Source organism: Erithacus rubecula, assembly GCF_903797595.1.
Source record: "Erithacus rubecula genome assembly, chromosome: 4".
Classification (NCBI taxonomy): domain Eukaryota; kingdom Metazoa; phylum Chordata; class Aves; order Passeriformes; family Muscicapidae; genus Erithacus; species Erithacus rubecula.
The window spans coordinates 62,412,941-62,440,004 of record NC_136686.1 but is presented as its reverse complement, the minus strand read 5'-3'; the positions used below and the strand labels follow the sequence as shown (position 1 = coordinate 62,440,004).

Here is a 27,064-nt window from a genome sequence, read left to right as displayed (position 1 = left end):
CCAGTTAAATAACACAGCAATAATGACCAATGTGTGCAGGGGAAAGAGGGAGATTCCGCTTAGAAAGGGAAAGCCTAAAATAAATTAAGGTGTAGTAAAGCTGCAGGAAGTGTTTGCAGTGGGGTTCTGTGGTCTGCAGTGCCTTTGGCTGGCTTGATCCACCCTTCTCTGATCATCTAAGGAGGACACCTTACTCACTGCCAGGACACTAATGAGAGGTGACCCTAACCCTGCTTAGGAAGGGAAATAACCCCTGCTCCCCCTGGCAGACAGGACACTGCTCCTGCTGCTGAATTCATGCCTGAGATTGGCCTCATGGGCAGGTTTAATGTGCAGGACACTGCTATGGCCCAGGAGAGTGAGTGAGGCTCTTGTCTTTTCTCCAGGAACAGGAATCTGTGAGTGAAATGGAAGAGTTGTATTTGGGACTTTAGGTTTGTCCCTGTTCTGCTGCCCAGGGCCAGAACCAGGATTAAAACTCCAAATACTCTCCAATTTCTTTATCCTAAAATAATAACTGGATTGATCTGTAAGACTTCCTTGCCATTCAGCTATATTTTTTGGAATCAGATTTATTTATGAAGGCACATTTACAGTTAGGGCAGCACAGGCAAATTTTATATTTTTTTCTATTTTTTTCTAACTGGCACTTGAAATGGATGAACAAGAATGATTTCCAGATTTTGGCTAAGTCACTGCCAGGTATGGCCACACAGTGGCAAGCAAAGCAATTAAGCAGGATGAGGGTATACAATCTCAGCAATGAGAAGGTTCTGCCATGAAAAAGGAGTGTGCAGGTGTTCCAGATATCTGGGCTCAATTGTTTATGAATATTTTTACATACTCTCATCAATATTCACCAAAAATCAAGGAAAATAGTACATGGAAAATAAACATTCAGGTTTGTATATGTTATCTGACTTTTAAGGCTGCAATAATCCTTTGGGTTTTACTCTTAAACTACTTGTGGCAATAATAAAGCTAAACTGTGCTTTAAAATGAAATCTGGCAACTTCCAGTAAAACCTGATTTCAGGAGCTAAAGATCTAAAAGTCATTCTGATAACATCAGATTAATTCTAAAACTATTCTACAATTGTTGGAATTGACACCTGCAGTCCAATTAACTGTTACTTTCCAAGTCCTAAGCAGAATGTGGGGGAAAAAATGGGAAAAACAGTTTGTACCCAGCTTGGAGCTTATATCCATCTACATCTTCCCTGCATCCTTGTCCAAATTGACAAGAAAAGATGATTTAGGATGACTTAATTGTTGCCTTCCAGTATGTAAAGGGAGCCTATAAAAAAGATGGAGAGAGGCTTTTTACAGGAGCCTGGAGTGGCAGGACAAGGGAATGGATTCAGACTGGAAGAGGGTAACTTAGACTGGATATGAGAAATAAGTTCTTTATTGTGAGGTTGGTGAGGCACTGGAACAGGCATCCCTGTGGTCACCCCATCCTTGGGAGTGTACAGGTTTGGATGGAGCAGCCTGGGCTGGTGGAAGGTGTCCCTGCCCGTGGCAGGGGTGGGATGAGATGATCTCCAATGTCCCTTCCAACCCAGGCCATTCTGTGTTCTATGAAGAATACCCAAGCAATGTAAGATGCTTTATTGTCCATGCATGTTTATCATTCTCCCTCCTGAATCCCAGCTATGGGTTTTTCCTAGACATTTAAAGGAGGCATGGAAATGACTCCTGCTTGGGTGTGAGTAGCTGTGACCAGCCTTGTGGCATGGCAAACTGCCTGGTACCTTGTCAGTGACTGTTCATGGTGGCAATTAGCATGCACCTCTGAGGTGACACACCCTGGTGGAGTAGGGCTAAGCTAAGGCAGCATCCAGCATCCCAAGAAATATTCACCTTCCCAGAATATGGTCCCAGAAGAGGAACCACGACAGTCCCAGCTGTGCTGGGGCAACTTTCTCTTTGCTCTGTGTTCAAACACCCCCTTGCTATTCAGCTTGTGCTCTCACTTGGTGGGTTTCAAACTTGATGAAGAAATGTGAAAGTAGCCCTGGAGGAGCCTGGAGTGGCCCAGATTCCAGGCCCTCCTCAGCAGGAGGCAGGAGCATCCCTTGCCATGATGGATGGCCCTGGTGCTGGGCCAGGCTCTGTGTGCTCTGCAGGGGCCAGCACCACACTACACCTTAAATCAACCTGTCTTCCCTCACATTTAAAACTTCCCTTGATTAATGATGCTGAAAACCTGATAAATGAGAATCGGCTAAGTTGTGCATGCAGATATCTGGGCAGATTAAATAATTAATCATCCTGTAATTAATAAAGACAGATACTGGCTTTTTCTGAACTTTCACTCCTCCTCTTCTCACACAGACTTTCAAAAGGTTTTTGACAAAAATAACTGCAGACACCAGCCACTAATCCTGCTTTCTGGGGGAGGGGGCCCTGTTGCTTTATTAATGTGGCAAAATCTGTGCATACATTTGAGCAGTAATGAGATCTCCAGGGCAAAGTATGACATCTGCTCCAGAACTTCTAAAATACAGGTTAATTTACACCAACCAAACCTCTTTGAAGCCAGGAGGTTTGATTTTCACTTGTAGACTTAATGTAGTAGTGTCTGACAAGCATCCAGCCCTCTAAGGCCTTGCCATTACTTAGCTCCCAGTAAATGAGCCTATCAAAGCACTTTATAAATAATACAACCAAATAATCTGTTGGCAGAGGAGCAGCTGAGTCCTTGGGCACCATCATGAGAGTGGTCATTTGTCCCAGAGTTGAACCAAATGGTCCCAACATCACCATTATTTCTGCTGTAGAAATCAAGAAACTCAAGCCCCCAAGGATAAGGTGTATGGATCTAATAGAAAAGGTAAAACAGAATTTAGAGTTTGTTTTTTCAGAGGATACCAAGCTACTTATTTCCCTTACTTTTCTGGTCAAATATTCATTTCTTGTTTCTTCTGTTGTTTGGGGTTTTTTTGTTGGTTTTTTTTGGTTTTTTTTTTTTTTTGTTTTGTTTTGTTTTGTTTTGTTTTGTCTGTTTCTTTTTTGTTTTGTTTTCTTTATTATTTTGTTTCTCTGTTTGGGTTTGTTTGTTTTCGTTTGGGTTTTTTTTTGTATTTTTAAAGAGAAAAGGAAAATAGCCAAGGTATTACAACAAAATTATCAATGTAGTTAATTTTTTAAATACATCTAGAAGGCAGGGACCATTTGTGGTGGGTGATGGTGCAACTGGGCTATTTGTTCAAGAGCTGTACAGAAATTATTTCAGGGATGGTCCCTTCACACCTCTGCATCTTCTTGTCAGAGAATATTCATTTGGAACCCTTCAGTTCACGTCCTCATGGAATTAGGAATGGTCCTTAGGAGAAACACAAGGAGGTCAAACAGTATTCTAGGGGTCTAATATGCATTCTGCCCCTGGTGCTCAACAGAATAATTCATTTTTGTTAAACCAATTTATCTAATAGTTTATCCTTGGGAAGGTTTACTGAGAACTCAGTTACACCATATTAGCATTTCCAGAGAGAAGACTTTGTACAGAACTCAGTTCTTCAAACTGAAATAAAGTTCATAATGAACTCTCAGAGACAACAGTTGAGGCTGAACAAATTTGGACTGCAAATAAGGATTTTTTTTCTTTGTTTCCTTTTGTTGGTTATTTTTTATGTTGTTAAGAATATTTGCTAATATCTACAATAATCACCTAGGGGAATATAGTGGCATATGGACCAGCTGCAGATTTCCAAGCAACTCTTTCAAAAGTTATGGGCTTGATACAGAAATTACCGGATAATTTTCTGATGCAGAAGGCTATTAATGTTTTCTGGCCCTTGAAATCCATGAAGTCACAAATTTGAATGAGATAAAGCAATTGAAAAACAAAGGCCACTAGGACAGAGAATGAGCCAGGTGCAGATGTGTCTTAGACAAATCAATTTATTTTCACTTGTCTGAAAGGCCCTTCCAACAAATTATTTAATGACATTATCTAAAATATTTTTCACAGAAGTCAGCCTTAAATCTGATTTTAGAGATTACCTGCTGCAATAATCCAGATATAATTCCTAAAATGCACTTGGGAATGCTGGGTGCAGTATAGGACACATTTAGGCTACAGAAAAGCTGCAAATACCCTGAGAGGCTTTGCTCACTGGGAGACTGGGAAAAGGTTCTGTCTGTTTTGCACACTTGCAGAACACAAATCAAATATATTAAAAAAGAAAACAAAAAAAACAAAAAAAAGAAAGAAAGAGAGTGCAAAATTAATGGAGCTTTATGGACACTATCAGGAATGCAGCAGGAAGTAATCAAGTACAAGATCACGTTGCTTGTGTGACTGTTGCCATGACATTCAAAAAGCACTTAGTGTTATCATAGACTATGAATATTCTGTTGGCTGATTGATAGTCTGTGGCTTTTTTTCCTTGTAAGCAAATGCAATGACAATATTAAGCAATTACTGATAATGTCACCCAGCTGCTTTCCTGCTGCCTGGGTGACAGGAATTCTGAACTGCAGAAAAAACAAATTTATTAAAGGCTGGAGCATCACCCTCTTCTTGCTGGTGTTGCATTTGACCAGGCACAGCACAGCAGAAGGCTTCATTTACAGCAAATGAAAGAAACACATCCTCAGTAAACTTTACTAGGGGAAGTACCATGGGGCTTATTTAGCTCTGATTAGATCAATGAGACTCTCTAAACACAGCAATTAAAAATACAATTGGTAGCAATGTAGTCTGCTTTAAGCATCTGCACGCCTGAGAAGTTCATACAGGAATAAACTTGTTAAAGTACATTTCCTGATTAGTAAATAATCAATATGCAAGGTACTTGGTAGCTTCACATGGAACAATGGAAAGGGCCAAATTTTCCTCAGCTAAGTGTTTCACCAGGCTGCTGCCAAGAGCCACTGCACAGGGCTTAATTTCTGGGTTATTTACCAAACTGTGTCCATCTTCTCCCTTAATTATCCAGCAAGGACTGTATGTCCCAGCATGCAATGTCTGACCACGAGCCAAGCAGAATTTTGGGCTAGGATCAAAGTCTAAGTGTTGGGTCCTGCTGTTTCTGGGTGTGGTGGAGTCACTGGAAGCATAATGGGAAGATCTGCAGTGAAGCTTGGTGGGATTTGGGATTGCAGCTTTTTGGCTACAAACTTGACCAGGATCTGATGGCCAGAGCTAAAACATCAGCACCTTATGAAACTCCTTACAACACTGAGGACTTGGCAGAATGCATTTCATGCTTGAAACAGGGAGATTTAGCTGCACTTCTGTGCCAAGGTTTTATTACTTGTCCTGAAAAGAGAAATCCAGGTCACACTCCAGAGATGGAGAGAGGTCATCTCCTCCCACCACTTGTGCTGCTCCCTGCTCACACACATGAGGATCTCAGGGTAAGAAGATCTGGTCCAGAGTGTGCAGTGTCTCAGTTTTACGGCTTGCAGTGGAGGTTAAAGGCTGCTTGCTGGGAATCTTATTGCTACATGTGAAGTCAAAGCAAATATCTTTGCACATGATAAAGATTCAACCCTAAAATCATAGGGATTATAGACTCTCTAAACCCTATAAAATGTAACAGAGATGAATATCCTGTTCATGGGCTTTTAAAGCATTTTATGTCAGGGCTTTTATTTTATTTTACATTAATTTTTATAGGAGGGTTAAAGTAAACCTGTAACAATAATAGTGTTTTCTCTTACATTTTACAACACTTTGCCAATAAAAATTGGCATTTTGGTATGTGCAGAGAGAAAAATATCAGAGGCTGACAAATTAGAAAAAATGTGAGAGGTTTCACAACAAAAACAGGTAGTAACTTACCAGCTGGGTAAATCTTCATGACATGTAAAAGATGATTTCAAAAATAGTGTTTTGAATCCCAAAGTGCACATGAATCAAAAGCAAAATACTGTATTACAATAAAAAAAAATAAAGATATTGAAAGGCAAATCTCGTCTGAGAGAGGAGTTCAGGAGGTAGATGAAGGGAGATTCAGGATATAGGACACACAGAGATTGTGTCCAAATTTGCACACCACCTTCTAATAAAGTATTGGGTAATTTCTGCTAGAGGACAATGGGAACGATCATGATTTAGAAAACATGACCAGTGAAGAAAGGTTAAGTGATGCAGGTTTCTGTGGTCCAGAAAAGAGAAGCCTGAGGGGTTGTCAAACAGATTGTCATGGAAAGGTGTAAGATAGGGCAGGGATTAATTACAAGAGAAAGACAATCTGGCTCACTCTGCAGGGAGAAATGAAGTGGGCTTAGGAAAACCTCTTTAAGGGTAAGACTAGATGAGCACTGAGAGAGGAGCTGGTTACCTGGGAGTCAAATCTCCCCTTTGAAATATTGAGAGTAGTTTGTGCATACTCCTACAGTGAACAATGCAAATGTGCCAGTGTTTTGTCCAAGGCTGAGAGCCTTCCAAGCCAAATTTTAAAATAAATTTTACTATATACTGAGATAGTTTGGCATATGCTGTTTCCTGAGCAGTGCACAAACAGACAGAGCTTCAGAATATTCTTTTGAAAGGTGTGGAGGTGGGCAGGTATTACAACTTCAGTGTAGAAAACTGGGAGAGAGAAAAACACAGGTTAAGTAATTTCCCTAAGGCAAGGAAGGAACAAGCATGTCAGACAAGGTTCAACTACAAGCATTTCTGCATCCAGCAATCCTCAGAAGTCCACACCCACCCTTTCCATCTCAGAGCATCTACCTTTCAGGGCTCACTTTCCATCTGGCTCTATTTTCATGCAGTTGCCTGGCAGCTTCCTTGTTTTTTCCTCCTGAGCACTTTGCTAGTCACCACATCAATAATTGCACATTTTGAGTTTGTAGCTGATTCATAACAGGTGAATACAGCTCCCAAACCTTTCTGCCACAGCTCTGCCGAGCAGCGTAAAGCATAGGAGTCCCAGTGAGCAGAAATCTTCTATAATGACACCTCAAACCTCCAGAAACAGGAGCTGGGTCAGACTGGAGGAGAGTTTGATTCCTGGCCTGGAAGATGGTCAGCACATGGCAAGAGTGCAGGAGCAGTGCTCACTGATTGCCCAGCCTGTTCCCTTAAACAAATCCACAGGAAAAAGTCTCCCAGCCAGCTCAGATTGCCAGGTTCAGAGAGGAATAAGCAGTCTTTAGGATCTGATCACCTTTCCCATGGCATTGGGATAACATGAGGGCTGGTCTTCTGTGAGCTCTTGACAAAGGAGTTTGATTTCTCTGAGCACACCACAAACTCATTTAAAGATGAGAGCTCTGCCTGCCAAAGCACCAAACACAACAGTGGTATCACTTCAGATTGACAGCCTTTGCTTTTTTTCTTTATTCTCTTCATTGTTTTCAATTCACTTAGAAGGCATCCACGGCCTGGAGGGACTAGGAACAATCACATTTAGAATAGTACAGATGTAATTCAATAATTCTCCTTTTTTCCTCACTGAGACTTGCTCATTCACCAAAATATCCTTCCACTTTCTTCTGCCTTTCTACAATAAGGTATGGAATACCCTGACACTGTGTTAATTAATCTCATAAGCAGCTGGCTGGAGGACCCCATCATTACCACAGCTTCTTTTAGAGTCAAGCCAGAAAATCCTTACATCTTGTGCTGGAGGACTGATGCCAAACCATGGCTGACTCCTCTGTGGAATCCCCTCCTGTCTGAGCAGCAGCAGCAGTGCAGGTCCTGCAGGGCAGCCCCAGCCCCGTGAGCCCCAGCAGCCACAGTAATTTGTGCATATGCTGCCATTGGATGGGTGCCACACAATTAAGAGGATGCCCTCGAGGCATTAACATTCCTCATCTCGCAGCGAGGGCGGTGGGAGAAGGCAGCAGAAGTTTATGGGGTGTTATCCATGGGAGTGTGTTATTTCAACAGCATTTGTACAAATTGTGAGGACGATTCAGAGCTGGGCAAGGAGCCAACACAAAGAGGTTTCTGAGGCCACAGTGGGAAACTCTGAAAATCTCTGTTTGCTGGAAGGAGGTGGTGATGAGGCAGCAGGGGGAACTGATGGTGCTGTACTAGAAAAATGCTGATTTCATTTCTGTTCTGTCTGGGACCTTGGGTTACTCAGAGTATTTAGGGTGTTTATAACCCCTACTCCCAGAAAAAGGCCCACTAACTAGACCCTGGCCCTGACAACAAAGGGGAATCAAGGTCTTCTTCCCTCCTGAGGAAGAACCAAGACACTGGACACCGAGGATGCCAGTGATTTTCAGGGCCTTGGTCTCAAACCAAAGGACCTAAAAGTTCCAAAGGACCAGAGCCAAGATCTTGCCATAACAAAGTCCTTTCCACCAGAGAACTTCTGGTGTGCAGGGACCCTGTGGGTGAGTTTCTTTGGGCTGTCACAGCCCCAGGGAATCCATCAGCTGAGTGCTCTGATTTACTCCTGCAGCCTTGACTTAGAGTGGAAGTCTGAGGCTGACATGCTTTGACCAAGACATCTTGGAAGCAAGCAAACTGGAAAAGCTTTGACAGGAAAATGTTAAGCCAAATTTCCACCCTGTGCTGCTCCTAGAGACACAGTGAGTGCCATTACTGTCTGGCAGAAGGATCTTGGCTTCATGGTATGTCCAGATGCTCCAGCTCTAGGGCTACCTGGGAATGGTGAAAGTCTTTCCTTTGCAAGTCTGGCATGGGCAGGACTGTGTCTGTCCTCTTTATCAACATATTACAGGGAGAAAACACTTGGTGCCACTCCTCCCTGCCTCGCTCCTACATTTAAAAAGCCACAAAATATATAGAATAAATGAATTAAAAATACTGCTCTTTCAGCTGCACTAGTTTTGAGAGAATTACATTCTCTCCCACCATTAGTGCATTTATCCCCCAGTGCTGAAATGTGTGTACTGAGGCTGCAGCACTGCTGGCTAATTTAGGAGTGTTGCCATCATCATAAAAGGAAGAAAATCGATTCAAATCAGAACACCACAAACAAACTATGACCTTATTCAAATCAGAAAAAAACCTAAAACAACCCAGTCCCAACCTCTAACAGCTATGGTAGGATGCCAGAGAAGCCATGCAAGATGCACAGCATTGATTACTGTGTAATAATGATTTTCCTTCAGCCTCAGACCCCACTGTATCCTTCATTCAGCATTCCAGAGCAAATCTCTGAGCATCATTGGGGCTGGGAAGTAACACACACTCAACCTTGATGGGGGTTGCAGGTCAAGTATTGCTCTTGGTTTTATGGAGCAGAAGAGTAGATAAATTCTGTCAAATTAATGTAAATGCTCAGCAATAATTTTTGCTTCTGAAAATCTTTAAGTGCTTTTTTAGGGTTTGGAAATATTTCTGTGTTTTTCATTTTGTGAATTGTCATGAATCTCTCCTTGATCCTGAGATTCAGTTTGGTTTGGTTTTGGTTTTGTTTGTTGAATTTACCAGTTATTTGCTGGAAAAATTTGAGTTTTAAATAATTCCTTGCTCTGGGTCCTTATTCTGCACTTTCTGGAGCATCACACAGACAAAGGAGTGGCCACACTCTTGGCTGAATGCAAACTGGCACAGTTCCTTCAAGGAACAGCTCCCTCAAGGGTGGTGGTGTAACACAAGTTTGCATCACTGACTCTCTGTCCTGCATTTCATTCCCTTTGGGTTTGGTCTTTTCTCCACTGACACTAATTCTTTTACAACATACGTAATAGGCAATGTAGCTTTATTTCCTCTCCCTGTTTGTTCTGGGGGTGATATCTCCCAGGGAAGATTAATGATTTAAGCTGATTTAATGGTGTGCATACTTTCTCTAGGGAGACAAAAAAAAAAAAAAAAAAAAAAAAAAAAAAAAAAAAAAAAAAAAAAAAAAAAGGAAATAAAAGAAACGCCTTCTCTTTTTCTGCCCAGATTGAAAAATGTTATCTTCTCTTGAGTTTCTGGGGTTATTTTCTCCACTGGTATTTATTGTTTTCCAGTCTTTGATAGCCTCCTAAACAATTGCACCATCTTTTTGTACATATGTGATGTTCCCATATTTGTGTGAGTCATTCCAACCAATAAGACTGGGACTGAGCTGAGTGTATGAGAAACTGCAGTTTACTGAGTTTCAGGAGTTTTGCCAGGGAAGACTTTGACCCTGTGCTATGAAGTCCCCTTCACCTGCTTGTTCTGCCACCTTTCCCTTTTCTTGCTCTATCCAGGAGAAGAGGCAGCTCCCTTGGCAAAAGAGGTTTGTTATGTCTGTGGGAGAGGTTTTCAATATGTGGCTGATGTTTGCCTGAGCACTTGCTGAGGCACCAGAGCACTGTTAGCACCCATTTAAAAGGATGTTCAAAAAAACCTCAAACCCAGACATATGTGACAAAACTATGGTCTGAGCCAAAAATTAAAATAAAAAATACTTAGAACTTGTAAGAGCTGGTTGGAGGTTAAAGAAATGCCAAAAAATATTTTTGTTATATTTTTTCTTCTCAATCTACCTGACAGTCTACTTTAATAATAATGTGATGTTTACTAACTAGAAAATTTTCACTCAACAAGAATGCAAAATCATTAGTAAATGCACAAGAGTGATTTAAAATAGGGTAACTACTGGCATATGCAGACACGTATTTCTAAAAATGAGTTGCAACACATCATAAAAGTCACACCCATTTTATAAAGCTTTCTTTACTGCCCTGTCAAATGGGGGAAAGTAATCAGATTCAGCTTTCATGTGGACAAAGACATTTATTCCAGGCAAAGGTGGCATACAGAGAGATGCAAATGGTTCCTCCCCACCCTCAGCACATGGTTTTCCAGAGTGCTGTGTTTTTGTTTGTGCATTCAGAAGCTGCCTGGCATTTCCCTGCAGTCAGTTCAGCCCTGCTCACACCCACTCCCACGGCTGTCTGTTTTGTCAGCCTGGATTACTCCAAAAAGGTACAAGGAGAAATGATTAACTGCAGTCAATATATCTGGAATTCTTAGAGGGAATGAGTAACATTAGCTTAAGTAAAAAATAGCCAGGTGACAGCAGTCATATGCTTGCTGATATTATACACTGCATTGGGTGGATATCAGGGTGAAAAGCTGGAAAAGGCCAGGCCTGAGTGGATGTTTCATGATGCAATTTTTAATTGCATGATCAGATGCTCCCTTCACCCTAACCTCTGCACTCATATTTTCCTCTTCCTTGTGAGAGGCAGAGCTGCCTCAAGGATGAATCAGGGAAGGTGTCTGCTTCCTAAAGGGCTCCTTGGCATTTGTGGCAGACAGAAGATGCACAAGGAATGAAGCTGGGGAGTGCAGCAGAAGGGGCAGAAGTCTTTGGGTGAAGGTGTTTGGTGATGAGTGACTCATATATCCCAAACTTTTACAAATGATCCCTGACATCTGAGCTTCATTTTTGGTGTCTTGAGAAACACTTGTGGCACATGACTTGAGGAAAGCCTGATCTCTACCAGAAGCCAATGGTGAGGGACACAATGATCACAGAAAGTGCTGTATGATAGTGCTGAGGGTACAGAGAAGTCAGAAATGGCCCAAAACTGAAAGAGACCTTTAATGATTCCTTCATGGCTCAATTCTACATCAGTTAAATAGAGACAAACCAGAGTAAGATTACAGGTTTTGATGAACTTTGATACTGTTGTAATTAATGTTTCAGAAAAAAATACTCAAGAAAATGAATAATTCTGTTTTTGGGGCACTATTCCATAAATGAAACCTATGGTTATTTGGTAGGAAAAGAGGAGAATACAAAATAAGGAATAGTTGCTTGTTGTCTGAGCATTATTCATCTTATGCAGGAGATGAGAAGGAACCCATGAAAAAAACATTTTTGGGACTGCATTGTTAGTTGGAATAGGGCTGCAGGGATGTCCCTTGCTCCAGTATTTCCCAACTTTGCATCCTGATGGTGTTCCCTCTTTGAGAAGCAGCTTTTCAGGGTGCATTCTACCCCCCACTTCCAGCTGGGACATGGGGCTTGGGCTGAAGGGGTTTCCATGCCATGGGCACAAGTGTTCCACCTCATCTCTGCCCCTCTACCCTGCCTCCAGAACTCACCTGTTTAGTCCTGGTTTCCTCTTCTCAAACTCCTTTCTCCAGCCCTAATCCTCTTCCACATCCCCACCTCCCAGACTGTTTATTCCAGCTCAGATTTTGTTTGTCTTCCACTTGTGCCTTATTTTCCAAACTGCTGCAGGATCCCAGGGATGCAAAACAGGCTTCCTGTGCACACATTGGGGGTCACCAGTTTAATAGAGACAAGAACAGATCCTGGCTTAAAGCTCAGATCAAAAAGCAGGTTCCAGCCTAGGTGTTTCTCAGACATCCTCCCAGGGTGGCATCAGCAGCAGCAGAAGTTCCACCCAAACACCAGTGAGGGTGTGAACACTGAGACCCTGGTGCCATGGAAGGGTATCTGATGTTAGGAAAACACATTTAATCTCTAATCTCACCTGATCTCTCTCTCAGGACCACAACACATTAGGGGAGGGGTTGTGCCAGCCCTAATGAGGCTAAATATTGCCTTATTTGTAAATTTGAATTTGCCATGTAATTCTTTGGCCTGGTCATGGAATATTGGCTGAAAAGGTTAGTATTATAAGTAATTAGCCTTTCTGTAAAAGAATATCAGTGGTACCAGATAATACTCTAACTCCCCCTATCCAAAACAATTTAATCTCTTCTAAATGAAATCCACTTTTCTAAAGATAAATTGCTTCTAAAGATAAATTGCTTCCACAGTATTATTCAGAGCCTGGCTATGGTGAGATTCAACTTTAGATGGAGCAGTAATGATTTCACCTAACTTCATATTTCAACTCCTAAGTTACTGGAATTAATTGAGTGTGTAATTAAGGAAGTGCTTTCTTACCAATATGATCATGCCTATAATTAAAATCTCACACAAATGTGTGTGTGTAAGAATAGGGCAGGGCAGAGAAGAGACCAAAGTGTCTGACAGGTTTACATCAAAGGACCTGAGCTCCTGCAGCACAGAGCCAGAGGGAGGGGAGGAAAGGAAGCCAGGACTGACTGATATCTGACTTGATATATTGTTTTTGACCTCCTGTCTTCAAAGCCCCAAGTGGTTTGAGTGTTGTCTACCCAGGACATGTCTTCTACCTTTAATGTTTCTTCAGCACAGCCAAGCTTTGCAAGTGTTTGTGCTACCAAGAGCAGAAGAATGATAATATCTGCCTGTATTCAGGGGGACTGGAACGGGTTTAGCTGCTGATTTGGGCTGTGCCTGATCAGTGCTGTGGCCCAGGGGACCCCATGTCATGTCCTGAGAACCACCACTTTCCTCTGCTGTTTGTTGCATGGGAGAGCCATGAACAAGATTTTGTGGAAAAATAAAAAAGGAGTGGTGCATTTTTACTGCTGGTATTTATACTACTAAATCAGCCTTAAATAGCTGTTCAGCCTGTGGTGTGAGACCCAAGTCAATGCTCTACCTCAGGACAGTGCATTTGAGGAGATTTTCCTGTTCTGAACACGAGCAGATGTTGGGATCTGGGAAGCTGCAGCACAGCACTGCCACAACAGCTCCTGCACAAAAGGAACAAAGAGCTTTCCCTAAAAACCCCATTCAAATCACCAAAAGGAGGACTTGGGGCTTTAAGAGAAGAAGGATTGAGTGCCTTAGCTGGTCTGCCATGTGTTGTGATACCCTGTGACTGCATGAGGGAAGGGTAATTCCTCCCTCACAGGGTAACCAAGCCAAGGACCAAGACACCAAGGAAAACCAGGTGTGGATGAATGTTGCATGAAAGAAGCCACCCTGAAGAGGGAAAGTGCTCTCCCATTTATTTGATATCTCCTGTGTATGTTTATTGACACTGCAATATGCTTATAAATCACTTCAAAAAGACACCTGCATCTGTGCTCTGGTCTTCTCTGAACTGGAGCAGCCTGAAGGGCTTGGGATTTTTGTTTGCTGGTTGAATTCCAAATGCAGGCAGAGTTTTGGTCTCACAGATTTGGTGGGTTTTATGCTGAGATGTAGATAAAGGAGGCAAGCAAGGAAAGTTCAGGTACATTAGGTGTGTGTTCTCAGGAAGAAAGCTCACATGCCCAGCTGCACACATATTTTACATCTATTTAAATGCAATAAAATACTATGAGAAATAGCTGACCATTACTGAAGTCCATGCTGGGGTGCTTAGAGCATGCTGGTATGCACTGGTTATGGATCAGACATTTTTTATATGAAATATGCATTATGAAAGTCCTTTATTTCCTTCCATACCATCCCAAATATTAAACACATGCAGTCTCTGTCAACACTGCTCCAGAACAACTAATACACCAGGCAGATGTGCAGGAGAGCTGTTTTTCTCCATAGATAACTACCAGGCTGGCATTTTGGGGCAACCATCATTTTTTGCTTCATAATCATCTCACTCATATTTTTCTCATTTTTTCAGCTTTCCCATATTTGCAGCAGTGACCTTCCCCAGGGAATGCAACCTGTGATTCACTGCTAAAGAGTGGGTGTCGCTGTCTGAGTTCTGCTTCTGAAAAGGGTGGCAAATTGCCTCGACAACAGCTGCCATTAAGTAAAATACTTAATGAAATGACTGGGGAAATGAATGCTCACCAGTGTATTTTCTCTGCACTTCCTAAAAATGCCTGTGACCCACTCACTGAGCTAGCAAGCTTTATGCTCTTACTGCTATCATCATCAGCTTTTTTCCCCCTTCAGTCTGTGCCTTGCCATACTGAATTTTAAACATTATTATTAATTATTATGTTTTTGCTATTTTTATGATTGCCATTATTAATTTCAGTTTGGTACCTCTGGGGTCTTTGCATAGCCCCCCAGTTTGCTTTTCTGTGAGGTCCCTTGGAAGCCAAGAGAAGCTCTTTTAGTACTTTCAGGCAACATCAGCCACATGAAGGTTTAGGGAATGCAAGACTTTCCTGGGCACCTCTGCTACAGCCTGGGTCTGCACAGGCTGAGCCAGACACAGACAACTGAGGGCAGGGTGCAGGATGGCTTGAGCTGGGACGTGTCTGGGCACTGGGAGGTGAGCAGGGCACGTGGAGTAGTTCCTATTTCCATCCCCTGAAAGGATCCAGTGGTATTTGATACACAGTGTGAGAGCTTTGGTCACCAAGGCTCCAACAGCAGTGCCAAGCCTCACTGCACCTCCCAGTGATGTGGTGATGGCAGAGAGGGGATCAAACTCTCTGTGAAAGACAAAGTAATCCCAGCTCTGTGATTATCCTGGTTCATCTCGGGGGCTGATGTCAAGGGAGAGCTCAGCAAGAGCTGAAGCTGCTCAGCCTGGTGTGCAGCCAAGGGTGGGTCCTAGGATAGTGTAGCCTGGGCTCAGCTGTGCTCCTGAGGATGCTGAGAATGGACAGCACCCCCAGACTTTGGGTCATGAGTCTGAACCACAACCCTTCCTCCTTAAAAACTGAGGCAAAATGCTCCTATTTCCTCCCACCCTTCAGCAGGGAGCATCTGGGGACAGGGATTGTGTTCTCATGATCCAGCACTAGGCATACAAGTGCCTGTGCTGGATTTTGAGCTCCTGATGGTCTGCAATGCAATTCCCATTAGGAGCACAGTGTCCAGCTCCTGCCCAGGACACACAGGATTTCCTCTCCTGGACAGTAAATAACCCATCCCTGCTGTGACTGGGCACGGGTGCAGGACCCAGTCAGGCATGGAGCTCACTGCTCTGCTGCAAAGCACAGCGAGGAGGAAAAATAACCTTTCATTTTATGTTCAGTGATATATTGTCTTGAAATCTGAATGGGTTTAGGAAATGCTACAGAACAGAAACTGCTCTGCTTTTCCAGAGGCATAATGTTATGGTACAATTGTTCCAAAGCCAAACTCTGCTCTGAGTTATGCCCTTACATCCACTCTCTCAGGTATTTATAAAATTATGATTAACAGTAGCAGACCTAAGACTTCATTATTTCTTGAATTGCCTTTCTTTTTAACTATCTACAAGCTCAGAGAATTACATATGGCCTCATTAACCTCTGTGTCAAACTGGGAATAAGGCAGGGAGGAGGTACCCCCTCAGCTGCTCGACAGCCTGTGCAGGGGCTGCTGAGGGAACACCAGCACTTCCACTTGGTGCTATGAGCTTCCTGTGTCCTTGGGTGGCTGCACAGGAACCTGAAATGTTGTGGCAGATCAGAAGCCTCAGAAATAAATGGCTTTGGAAATCTCACTCTGTGTCAGCACCCGTGTGGGTCTATCATGGTGGGATACTCAAAATAAGAGTGAAAAACACAGTTGTATCAAAACAGGGATCTTAGACTCCATAGAAGCAATGTGAATGGTTTTGGAAAAATGGGGGCAACTCTTGTCTTTTGGTATTCTTAAAAACACCAGGACTGGTTTCACAGCATATGCAAAGGAATGATTCTGCCTCTTGGCTTCCACAAAAATGCTGTAAAGTGATTTTAATATGCATAGCTGTCCAGACAGTGCAGGATCCTAACCTGAATTTCTACAGGATCACTTGCAAGATAAAAGTTTAGAATCTGTTCAAATGTTTTGCTGCATGCAGATGCACAAAACCCTGTTATATAAACTTCTTTTCAGTGCCATCCAAGAGGGGTGAAAGACTACAGCAATCCAAAGGTGTAACCCAGACTCCAGACTTCGCTTTCCCAGGGGTTATTTCCCCTCCTGATTTCCTCCCCAACAATCTCAAAGGCCAACTGTCACAGTCTTTGCTATTTAGGATTCTCAGGGAATAGTGTACTTCCCAAAGTTTCTCTGCTTCGACTCACTGTGAACTTCTCTAAGGCACAAGGACAATTTAACCATTCTTGTGAGAGATCCAGCGGTCAAAAACTAAGTGGCTTTGAAAGCAGAGCCCACAGGGTTTAACAAACCAACAGTAACACCATGGGAGCTTGCTAATCCCCAAAATCTACAATAAACAGATAAAGTTAATAAGATTCAATAAACGAGAACAGTCCCATTAATGCTTAAAGAGCACTATCTAAATACTACACACTTTATTTATTGAGTTCCCTTGCTGAATTTGCTGTACACAGGAACACTCAAAATTCATTATCTTTGGATGCAAAGCTTCGTAAATTTGACAGTAATTAATCTCCATTTACCCTCCGCGTGTGTTTCTGAACAGACGAAAAGTTCATTGAAAAAGTTCTTTCAGCTGCTCTGAAAGAGCAGCAGTGCTTTGATAAACAAAAAAGCACCAAACACAGGCTTCTGAAAGGAAAATAGAGCAGTAGCCAGTTCTGGTGGTTCAAGCCAGGTGCTCATTGCAAATTCAGTAGCGTGCACTGGCAAGTGGCAGCAGCAGAGAAACTGAAATTACTGAAATTCTTATGCCAGTGTAATTTGCTGAAGGCGATGCACTGAGGGTTAAGGCAAATTGTGCATGTGTTGAGGATTATAAAACAAATTAAAATGGAGGCTAACAAAAGGAGTGCAATATTTATGCATTTCTTCATTCTTTTCACTTCGTGGTACTCAATCAACTTCACACTCTCTTAAGGTGGCATGGGGACATTGCTATTGTGTACATTCATTTGCTCTGAAAATGGGAGCTCGACATCCTAGGCTGCAGAATTTAACTGGTTCTGGTAATATTTATAAGTACCTCTATTAACCTACCAAATATTTACAACCCACCCATTATTTCTAATCAAGTGAAATTTAATCATCAACACAAAAATGCAGTAACTTTGCCTTTCAGTGTGTTCTACTTATCTGCTTCAGTTTTGATATACCAGCCCCTTCCCTTTCCCTAGAATTCCTGCATCTGTGCATCCTGGTTGTACAAAAGCAGAAATGTTTTAATCACCCATTCTAATTACCCAATACATGGTGTAATGGGCTTAGTGTTTTATACCCAATTTTCCAAATATTTTAAAGAGTTTCTAAAGTACCCACTGTATGATCACCCAGCATGGCCCAGCAACCAAATGGGTTATTACCTCGTGGAATGAGAAACGAGTCCTCTATGAAATATGCTCTTGGTTGTATATTCCCAGCCCTCTGCTGGCAAGCTCTGCCATGGAGCTGGCTGGAGAAGTGAGGACACATCTCTGCCCAGTGTCTCCAGCCCTCCTGCACAATAAACTGAACTTTTTTAGCCAAGATGTGCCCACCTGTCCCTCTGTGTTAGATCTGGTGTGGAGTTACAACCACTGTAAACAATAGGCACCAAAGAGCTGACAGCAATCTCATTTTCAACTGCCACCACGAGATTCACCCAAGCCCACCTGCAGGGATTTAGACCTCATTTTAATTCCAGGGACCCTTGCATTTGGTTATGAGAGGCAGATGTAGGCTGTCCTCACCTGCTGATGACAGACTGTGAGAATTGCCTGCAGAGTCAGCTCTTGCTCCTCCTTACCCATGAAAACAAAGAAAATTGTTTGGTTTTAGCTTTCTGTCTAGATTTGAGAAAATCTAGCTCTATTTGGCTAAAGAGAGCTGCTAGGGACTCTAAGGATAAAACAAAATATTTATTTGGATTTCACTGTGGCAGGGAGATGTTTTCACACAGGTTCAAGTCTTGGAGCTCCCAGATGCTCCAGGCTCTTTCCAGGAGCTTTTGCCTGAAATGACCAGAAGCCCACTGCCCTTCACTTCACTGCACAAACCAAAGGACAAAAAAACTTCTAACTAGCCCTCAACAGTTTCAGCCTTAGTGTAAAACAAGTGACAACAGATGGGATCAGACAGACGGGGGAATAGAGGAGGAAAACGAGGCAGTATCAGGGAGTGTGACAGGCAGGGGTCTTGGCACGTTGGCAGCCTTGCTGTTGTCAAGTTTGTTTTTTTTTTGTGTAGTCATCACATATTAACGTTGTATTTGGGGAGTTAATAGATTCTACACTTGATTTTCTGGCAGGGAGCAGGGAGTCACTGCCAGCCATGAAGCATCTTGGAAATGAAATTAATTTTCAAATCTATTCAAGTGATCTATGCATTGTTATTTCTCTGAAAGGTAGAGATGTAAGGGCCAAATCCTGATCTTTATTTCACAGTCTATTTGAATATCTCCATCAGCTGCCATGGAGCTGCTCCAGATTAGCAGCAACGTAACACCAACGTCAGGATCTGGATCTTCCAGAGAATCCCACTGATCTTACATCATTGCCATAGCTGATTGAGAATCACATTTCTATGGCTTGAGAAGCTTTTCCCATACACAAAGGAGGTCAGAATCTCTCCCTTTCTTTAACATTAAGGCAGATTGTGATCCAAAGGATTGTGTCAAAATTCCCAAGCATACTTTTCTATACGATCAATAAATTACTTGATAATGGCAATTGAGATTACATTTTATGGATGGTATTATTAGGATTTACATTCCAGCTATGAAGCAGGTCAGATGAACAAACAGAATATCCAGTCCTGGACCACTTCCCTTACTCTACTCTGTCATTTTTATAGCTTCACACAGGCTGCAGGTGCTGATACTACACACGTCTGACTGTAATCCACACATCAGGCTGAGAGCTCACCAGCCCTGGGAGAGACTGCCTCCAGCAGTCCTTTCAAGCCTGGTTAGAGGAGCAGAATGGAAACATCAGCTAAAGCCACGAAAGTTATGTTTTCTAATAATGGAAACGAGATGGAAATGTTGGGCAGCTGCTAGGGGTGTCCTCTACTATCTGATTTTTAAAAAATAATACTGAGAAATGCCTTACAAAGCCGAACATTAATGTATGTATTCCTCAGTAATGAGAGATATGAATGGCTGGGTCTATAATCCCTTATAAATTTTTCATTCTAAAAACTGCCCATAGCATTGTTCTTGGTAATGGAGAGCTATATGAAGTTGGCAGGTTCTTTTTTAAATTATCAACTTACTGTTCAAGACAAAAAAAACCTGAATTAAAGTGGAAAAAAATTACTCCCCTGGAGAATTGCAGTGCGGACATTTGCTGGAAAATTATTTTTATTTAAATCACTTTTCTTGGGTTTAATATTGAAAAGACTTTAAATCATTGAAGAGTCTTTAATTTAGGATAGTGTATGGCAGGGATGTAATTGAGGAGACCAGACTAGCTGATCTGCTTCAGCACAGGGGCTGGACCAGACAATTCCACAGGATTTTTTCAAGTCTGGCATTTATAGAAAGCAACTCTTGTCTGACTGCCCCTTCAAAACTGTTTGCATCTAAGACATACAAAGACACCCTGTTGCCAGCGAGAATTGCCACTGAATTCTAATTCTTCCAGTCTTGAGATACATCACTACAGAGTCGGATCGAATGTGGTGATGGACTGAAATCAGAAGGATTTACCCAAGGCAGTTACCACATGGGATGGAGGCAGTGACTAAATAAAATGCAATCAAGATTCAGTCTGTCCCACACCCACAAAGAAATAATGGCACGGGAAGAAATTTTACAAACTAAGCCATCACTGTTGTTCCTCTGTCTTTTCCCTGCTGGAATTCAAGTTTCTTTAATAACGGGGATTACTGTCAAACCTTTAAAGAGAGTTAAGAGTGTGAGAAGGCAGCAGACAAGTGCAGCAATTCCTCAGCTCTGAACACTCACTCTCTGTTACAGCTTTCTGGTCCGGGTCCACAACAAGAGGTTTCCCACTCTGGCGGGGTATTTGGGCACAAAATCACCCGCTTTGCTGTTCCGTGCCCCCCTTGCTGCTGCAAACCCCGCTGGGGCAGCCCGGTGTCCCCATCCGTGCTGTGCCCAGGTACGCTCCCCCCGGCAGCTCCCCCGAGCACACACACACGCTGACACAATGAGAGCCTCCAACTGGAAATTCAAACAAAAATATGGCTGTCTGCTCCAAAAGGAAAACTCATTCACAAAGGTCATCTCTGTCGAGGGAGAGTGATGCGCTACTCCCCTCTTGGAGGCAACTGCTGTCGCTCCTCTGCCGAGTTACATTCACGAGCATAGTTTTGAAAAATAAGAAGGAAAGAAAGAAAAGAGACAAAAGCCCGGCGAGCCCTCTATTCACAGAGCTAGCCTCGCAACTCCCCTTCCCCTCGTCGAGTAAACTGAGCTTCAAAAGACATTAACATCTTCCCCTACCTTCGTTCTCATCGGAGACAGAAGCCCTTCCATTTTGGTCCGATCCTCATGCCAATCCTCGTCCCCCAACTTAGAGTCTGGTGCCCGTCTCAAGCATCCCACAGAAACCAGAGCATGTCAGGGACAGCCAGCGACACCTTGGCGGGTGCAGCTGCCAGCCCGGCAGCTCGCAGCGCTCGGCTCCTGCAGACACCTTCCTCTGTCCCTCCTCTCCGCTCCGTGCATCATCTGCCCGCAGCTATGTTCGCACCATCGCGGCGGACAAACGATCCCCGCCTTACGTAATGCATCCAGCACAGGACGGGCGATCCCAGCCCAGCCCCGGGTCCCAGCGCTGGGCAGGGACGAGGAGGAGGAGAAGGAGGAGGAGGAGGAGGAGGAAGGTGCAGGACCCTGCCCTGCCCTGCCTATTGTGAGCTGGGGCTGGTCCGCCAACGCGATGGATGCTCCTCCGCTCCCCCTGCCAGCTGGGAAAGCACCGAGAAAACTTCGTCACCGTGGAAGATCGTGGATTCCCCGGTACTGACTTAAAAGGGTGTAATCCTCATCCCAAGCCTCAGCCCAGGAGGTTTTCCCTGCTCGGGGAACGCCGCAGTTGGAGCGTTTTCTGCTGTCAGCGAGGGACCAAACCCACGCTGAAAGGGAGTTCCTGTCAATTGTCAGCCGGGAATTGAGGGAGAGAAAGAAAGGAAAGCGCACTGAATAAAAGGAATATACTCCTGCAAAGTTGGTCAGCAAAAGATACTCCCTGAATGCATTGCTATTAGCATTTTAATTCAGATCAGAGCGTGCCTTTGTGGAAAATTCCCCCATTGCTCGTGCTTTATGCATTTTGTTTGCCATTATGAAGTGATGCCAGGACTGAAGCTCTTTCAGAGAAAAATCCAAATAAAACGAGCTTCATACCTACAAACATATAAGTGTTCAGTCCACAGGACCAGATCACATCAGTCCAAAGTAAAACCCTTCTGAAATGCCATCAAATGAGCACAGCTGCCCATCACTGCTCAGAAGGTCAGCTCCCCTGGGGGCCACCCCACTTCCCAACACAAAACCAAAAAGGAATCCCCTTCCTCAGCCCAGGGGGTAACCTTCCACATACCAGTATCAATTGCTATCCAAAAGCAAAATTAAAAACCCTGTTACACCACCAGAACTCGATTTTCAATGTTAGAAAAATCACTGTCAGGCTGGTTAGAGCGTATTAGAGGTGGAAATTTCTAATGCCCTTTAACACCAGCTCTTAGGCCCCAAAGCTACATGCTCAGGGACAGTCACTGATACATGCACTGAGCTGGATCTGATTAACTCCTGAAAATACCATGGATCTCTGGATGATGATGGGGATTCACCTCAATTCGCTTTCACCACTTAAACTGTACTTTCTGGTCTGAGACAGCCACTGAGGCTCCTGCAAAACCAAAAAGAGAGACCAGTTCCTTCTCAAAGTGATTTGCTGCTCAGTCCAGGGACCATCTCTGACCCCATGTGTTCTTCATGCCCAGCCTGGGCTCCTGCAGCTACAATGAGAAGGAGAAGGTGTAGTGGAAAATGTCCATGGTGGTGTCATGGCTGGCTCATGGCATCCCAGGATACAAAGCCTGGGACAGACAAAGTTCCTTCCCTTCAAGCTCTAGCAGAAATGCTCCCAGAAAAGTAACACATATGAGGGTCTTCAACCCCACACATCCCTTTTCTTCTCTATCTCTTCCAGTCTTTTCTACCATGTAGATATTGAGTTTAAGGCCATTTTTCTTATTATTCTTTATGGGCTAAAAACAGGGGGGAGGGGAGGTGTCCCCTACAGTGATTAATATTAATATCAAATATAATTAACTGTTTTCAGCCAAATTCAGGTTCTTATCAAACATGAACAAATCTGATCATATCATACTGAAGGCAGAGATAAGTTTTCCAGAGCTATAGAGACTGTAGAATGCTGGCAGGCTCATCTGTTTCTTGCTGGTATTATATAAATGTGTTTTGCTATTGGTATTTACAAGACTTTAATAAGACTTTGAATAAATGGCTACATGAATTCCAGTCTCCAGTGAGACAAGGCTGTTGTGATTTTTCTACTGTACAACACTGGGCCAGACTCTGATGAGAGGCTTACAAGTCTGTGCATCTTGTAAAACATCATCTTGCCCAAATTGTCAGGGGAATTTGACTGTCCATAGCCTCAAGAGGAATGTAAAGGAAGAGAAGCTTTTGGCTATTTTGGAGATGTCAGGTCAGGTGTTCAAGATTTAATGCAATATGATAATGTGGGGGATGCATCCATGGCAGAGTATGAACACCCAATTCTCTTAAAACTCAGCTCTACTTTGAACTAGGCTACACCACTGTGCCTCATGAGCTTCCCTGTGTTATCTCTGTTTACAAGCAAAAGGAAAAAAAAAAAAAAAAGGCATTTCTCCTAAAGTCCAAAAGAGTAATTCAGTCTGGGACCAGAAAAGCAAGCTGGGGCCTTTCTGGTTCAGCAGCACTCAAAGCCTCTCTGATCTGAATGGATTGGGAATTGTGCTGATATTGCATGAGTCAGAGCAGAGCCCAGCTCAGCAGGATGAGCAGGAATGGGAAAGAGCATGGTGCTGTTTGAGCAGCACCTGTGGCTCTGAGCCAGCAGCGAGTCTCCCTCTCTGGGAGTGCAAACTGTGACCCCCAGCTCCATCTCAAGGATACCCTGGGTCCCTGGGCAAGTTGTGAGCTCCTGCATGGCATCACCATGAGCCACAGCTGACATGTTGTGTGTGACAGTAAGATCTGCCCACATCCCCTTCACCAGTGGGGCCAGGGCACACAAGTGGTTCTGCCTGTGCTGGCTTTGTCTTGGCTCCTTGGAAAGCCTGGCAACTTCCTGTAAGAGCTGGAGCATCAGTGGGTGGGTGGGCATTGTGCACCTCATCATCCTCCTCTCAAACTCCAGGCACTAGGCTGGACTAGAGCTGTACTAGGCAGACACTGCTTTAGCCTGTGCAGCCACCAGCCTGCCCTCCTCGTGCTACAGGAGCAGGAGGAACTTGCAGTGTGCTCCAGACTGCTTGCAACCCCTCCTGTCACATTCAGAGCAGTAATTTTACAGCTGTGGTAGCCAAGGAAGTTTATTTTCACTTTAAAGTGAGAGCTTTGGTTGCTCTAGCTGGGGGTGCAGTGCCACAAGAGCGTGTGCCATGGTCTGACACCTCGTTCCTCTGCTGGGCTGCGACTCACAGCAATGCTCAAATTACTGCAGACTCGTTCTACAGCCTCTGCTCCTGTGATTTCAGATCAAAGGCACTGCAGAGGCAAAAGGAGCATGTGAACACTTGTATCCCCATCTGGAGAGGGGACCAGCATTTGACTCAGATCCTGGGCAGCTACACCCAGCATATCTCAGGTTCTCCATCTGCAGAAGAAGGGACCAACTGGTCTGGTTCACACAGGTGTTGCAGAGGTTCATCCTGTCCTGGATTCAAACCACCATATCCATAGAAAATGGGAATGCAATTACCCTTGGCTCCTTAAGTAGTCATGGGAGTGAGAAACCTTGCAATGTTCTCCTATATTGCCATAATTTAAATGTGTGCTGGACTCTAGTCAGCAGACCAAGGCAGATGTCTACCTGGAACCTGATATGTCCTACCTGGATTCAGCCTTGGAGCTCCATCTCTTTTTAGGCTCTGCTGACTACCTTGACAAACCTCCATGGACCAGAAAGTGAAAAGAGATTATCCTGATATTTGGCCAAGTAGATGTAAATGGCTGAATTTAGCTGCCTGACACTGGAGCTGTATCTTGCCCTACATACCCAGTAGTAGGAAAAACGGCCCCAAAAATCCTTATGCTCACTGTCAGACTACTGGCTGAGGGTCCTTGAAACAGCTGAACTCTGTGATATTTGAGCCCTCACCTTTGTGGGTACATTCAGGCTGGGATAAAGTTCTGTAAGCTGAACACTTGCTAACCTTCAGGGTGGGGATGCCAGCACAAAGCCAAACTGTGCTGCCTGTACCAGCCCTGAAACACAGAGAGAATTTGGATTTGGACCCAGTCCCAACCGGTCTGTGATGCAAAAAGTTGCCATCTCCTGCAGAGCTGTGAAGGGACAATGGACAGGGAGGCTGCAGCCGTGTGCCCCCGGCCGACCTCGCACGGGCACTTCATCCTCTGACAAAAGGTAGCATCGCCTGTTGCCATGGGAACGCCCCGCAGCTGAATGGCTACAGCATCCTGCGAGGGAGGGAAACATCCCAGCCACACACCAGGGCTGTGCTGAAACGTATCTTATATTTAGAGCAGGCGGTGCGGGGAATACTAATGAATATTTAACACTCGTAGTGCCTTTCATGCTTGTTTTTTTTTTTTATTTATTTTTGTTGCATACTTCCCATAAGCAGAACATTTGCTTCCAAATGGTTTGAATATTATTGCTACTGTGCTTCTCTCATCACTGCTTCTCCAGGTTTCCTTTGCTTTTCATGAAAGCAAACTTTTCATGGGTTACCTAAAAAAAGGAAAAGATTTGCTCATGCTCTTCAAGATCTAGTCCCTTTTAGGGCTTTCTTTCTCCCCATTAAAAATATCTGCTTTAAATAATTAATTCCCTGTGCTGCAGGAAAGAAATGAATCAATCAATCAGTCTAACTTTCGTTCATTCATTCAGGAAAAATACACACCTGAAAATGTCCTGAAATTCCTTTCTTTGGTCCTTTTCCCCTAAATAGTGAACAGTGAAAAAAAGGGGTCTAACCACCCCAAAGCCTAAGCTATAAATAATTTTATGTGCTTTATTTTTCGAGACATTTCCTAAAAAGCAAAGGTGTTGCACATGGTGGTGAATCCCACCTGCTACTGCCCAGGCTGTTCAAGTAGATTTGGCACCTCCTGGTGATAAAAAAGCGGATTTTTTTTTTTTTTTTTTTTTTTTTTTTTTTTTTTTTTTTTTTTTTTTTTTTTTTTTTTTTAGGATTGCAAAGGAAGGTGAGAGCAGCTCTGTCTGGGAGAAGAGGTGCCCACCCGTGTGGGTGCAGCTCACAGCACTGCTACCCTGGGGACTCCCATCTCCAGAGATGCCAGGAGGATGCAGCCTGGCACAGACTGTGGGTTGTGCTGATGGCTGGGTGCATCCTCTCTGGGATGGCACTTCCTCTTCAGTCTCCTCTTAATCTACAGATGAAGTTATAAACAAGGTAAAAAAAATATGATGTATCAGATCTCATTCTGGAGCAATCTCCTTGCACATATAAAGCTTTGTTCCCAGACAGGCCACATTCACAGCACTGATTTTAAGAGTGAAATATGCTTTTTTACTAGCCAGTGGCCAGGCACTGGGCTCTTTTTGAGCTTAGCAGCCCTGCAAAAGCTGCTGGATCCCAAAAGCTTATCTGAGTGCTTCCTGCTTGGTACCACGCCAAGGCACCAAGGATAGAGACACAGCTCAGCTGCAGCTTTGTGGCTGATGCAAGGGAGGAGCAGAGCTCTGCTGGGTGTGCTGCTTTGGCAGCACCGAGGAACTGGAGCTCTGTTTATTTGTTGCTGGTTGTGGGGCGTATTTTCAAAACGGAGAGAGGTTTTCCCCTCCAAGTTTGCCAGCAGATCTCAGTCCTTTGAGGGAGAGGGACCTGCCCCTGAGGAACTGAAGAGGGGACACACCCCAGCTCTTTACAAGCTGTTCCACCGATGCAGCATTTGCATGAGTAAGTGCTTTCAGAATCATTTGCCACCTACCCTTGCATGGCACCAATTCCAGTAAGGGCTAGAAACAGGAACTATTTTACTGGAGTTTGTCTTTAAGACTCTAATGACCTGTTTTTTTCCAGAACAGTTTTCCACAAAAGCAAAAACGGTATGATGAGTATTAAATTCTTGAAGTATTAATAAGACTGACTTAGCTGCCTTCCAAATCTGGATGACAGACAAAAAAATCTCATATCTGAGGGCCATAGGTCATTGCACAAGTCTGAGAAGAATGGGTTACAGCAAAGCCAGTTCAGCACCCTGCCCTGCTTGGCAGGACCATCAGGGTCTGTCCATCCTCCTCCAGCAACTGAAAGGCATTTATCTCTATGACACATCAATGATCTCAGCCATTGTCATCATGATTCCTGTTAAGCCAGTGTGGCAGTTTAGGAAGGAAAAGCTGC

At 43.6% G+C, this 27,064-nt stretch overlaps 1 protein-coding gene across 2 annotated transcripts in view; it reads right to left on the bottom strand.

Annotated features, from left to right (window-relative positions):
- FRMD4A (FERM domain containing 4A) overlaps positions 1-27,064 on the bottom strand; it is a 353,071-nt gene that overhangs the window by 245,301 nt on the left and 80,706 nt on the right. The window contains exon 1 of one of the 2 annotated variants that reach the window (XM_079304340.1): positions 20,940-20,994. The exons of the other annotated variant lie outside the window; for it this stretch is intronic. Within the exon in view, the coding sequence (XP_079160466.1) occupies positions 20,940-20,972 (33 nt within the window). The 5' untranslated portion in view covers positions 20,973-20,994. Of the gene's footprint in view, positions 1-20,939; positions 20,995-27,064 lie in introns of those variants that run through there. 2 annotated transcript variants of the gene reach the window in all.